The sequence below is a fragment of the Amphimedon queenslandica genome, unplaced genomic scaffold (assembly GCF_000090795.2).
Source record: "Amphimedon queenslandica unplaced genomic scaffold, v1.1 AMPQUscaffold_3599_Cont24409, whole genome shotgun sequence".
NCBI classification, from domain to species: Eukaryota; Metazoa; Porifera; class Demospongiae; order Haplosclerida; family Niphatidae; genus Amphimedon; species Amphimedon queenslandica.
Genome location: NW_003556076.1, coordinates 1 through 1,424, shown reverse-complemented (window position 1 = coordinate 1,424; position 1,424 = coordinate 1). Strand labels below are relative to the sequence as shown.

The 1,424-nt window shown below is 38.1% G+C and overlaps 1 protein-coding gene across 1 annotated transcript; it reads left to right on the top strand.

Annotated features, from left to right (window-relative positions):
• Positions 1 to 138: 138 nt before the first annotated feature.
• Positions 139 to 1,420, top strand: LOC100638323 (betaine--homocysteine S-methyltransferase 1-like; the record flags this gene model as incomplete). Its single annotated transcript, XM_003391955.3, has 4 exons — positions 139 to 531; positions 585 to 688; positions 735 to 982; positions 1,175 to 1,420. Coding segments are annotated over exons 2-4 (564 nt in total), but the record flags the coding sequence as incomplete, so codon positions are not given.
• Between the last annotated feature and the right edge of the window lie 4 nt (positions 1,421 to 1,424).

The window sequence follows — 1,424 nt, the reverse complement described above, 5'->3', positions numbered from 1 at the left end:
ATGTAATTAACCTCTCCATTTGTTGATGTGTTTTTGTGTTGCGCCTGCTGCTGAAGGTTCTAGAGCTTTAACGACACTAAAATAAAATAAATTATTATAATTATAGATTAGGATTTGTGCTGCACTGGATACAGACCTAAAGAGAGTGATGTATCCGTAATTGTCACAGCAGGCCAGGAATTTACCACAAGACGAGAAATGAAGGTCGTAAATGAAAGTATAAAATTTTTCTAAACTTGTAAGATCCTTTTTTAAAAATAGTAAACATACAGTAGTAGAGTAATTATTCTAATTCAAGATAAATACAGACTTTAGACACATAGATTAATCTCCACCCAACAAAAAATAACAAACAACAAAATTAGCTTGCATTTAAAATTACCATTTTACAAAGAGGCTTCTATTCTAAGATGATCTAGCTGAACAGATCCTGAAGAGCATGCCAACTTGCCAAGCAGAGTGGGCATGTGCTAGAGGAGTGGCTTCAAGCAAGCAACCTGATCTGACCCTGCTCTAGCTCAAGCAATTAAAGCAAGTTCACTTTACTGTCCTGTGTGTCACAGATTGTCTCTTCTTTTTTTTAGATCTAACTACAAAAGATTAAGCATTTTAAGGAGCATGGCTTATACAAGACTCTTCAATAACTCGTTAGCTGGATTCTTAAAAGCTAGCAGATCCTTCACAAAAAGTTATAAATTTAATTTTCCTCCTCTCTTTTTATGTTTTTTTATCAGGTGCAGGAAGTACAAGCCTTTTAACAAGTAGAAGTTACAGTTTAAACAAGAGCCGAGGACTACAGGAAAGGCTGAATGCTGGAGAGAGCATTCTCTGTGCTGAAGGATATCTCCTTGCTCTGAGTCGTCGAGGGTACATCACACACGGGGTGTGGGTCCCTGAATTCATATTAGAGGACCCTGCAGTACTGAAGAGCGTCCATTACGAAATGGCACATGCTGGATCTGATGTCATGGAAGCATTCCAGGTAGATGCTTGAAAATTTATCACATTAATTTCTATTTAATGTTGATTATATACAGCAAGCAGATTGCATGCTTTGTTTTAGTGCTATGCTAACATAGCCTCATGCATAGTAACATTGCTGTATTGCAGTTATTTTTTAGTGGTTGCTTTTGTTGTGATACCTCTAATCTCTTTGTTCTCTTTTGTTATGTAGTACTACACTCACAGAGAGAAGATGAGAGAGATAGGGAGGGAGGACGATCTTGAGAAAATTAACCGAATCGCTTTGAAAATTGCACGTGAAGTAGCAGAAGAGAAGTGCCTCCTTTTTGCCGGAGGGATTTCGAATACAAACATTTACGTAAAGGGGGAGACAGAGGAGAGAGTGAGAGCCATGTTTGAGGAGCAAGTTCGCTGGAGCAAAGAAGAAGGAGTTGACTACATGATTGGGGAAACATTCTCTT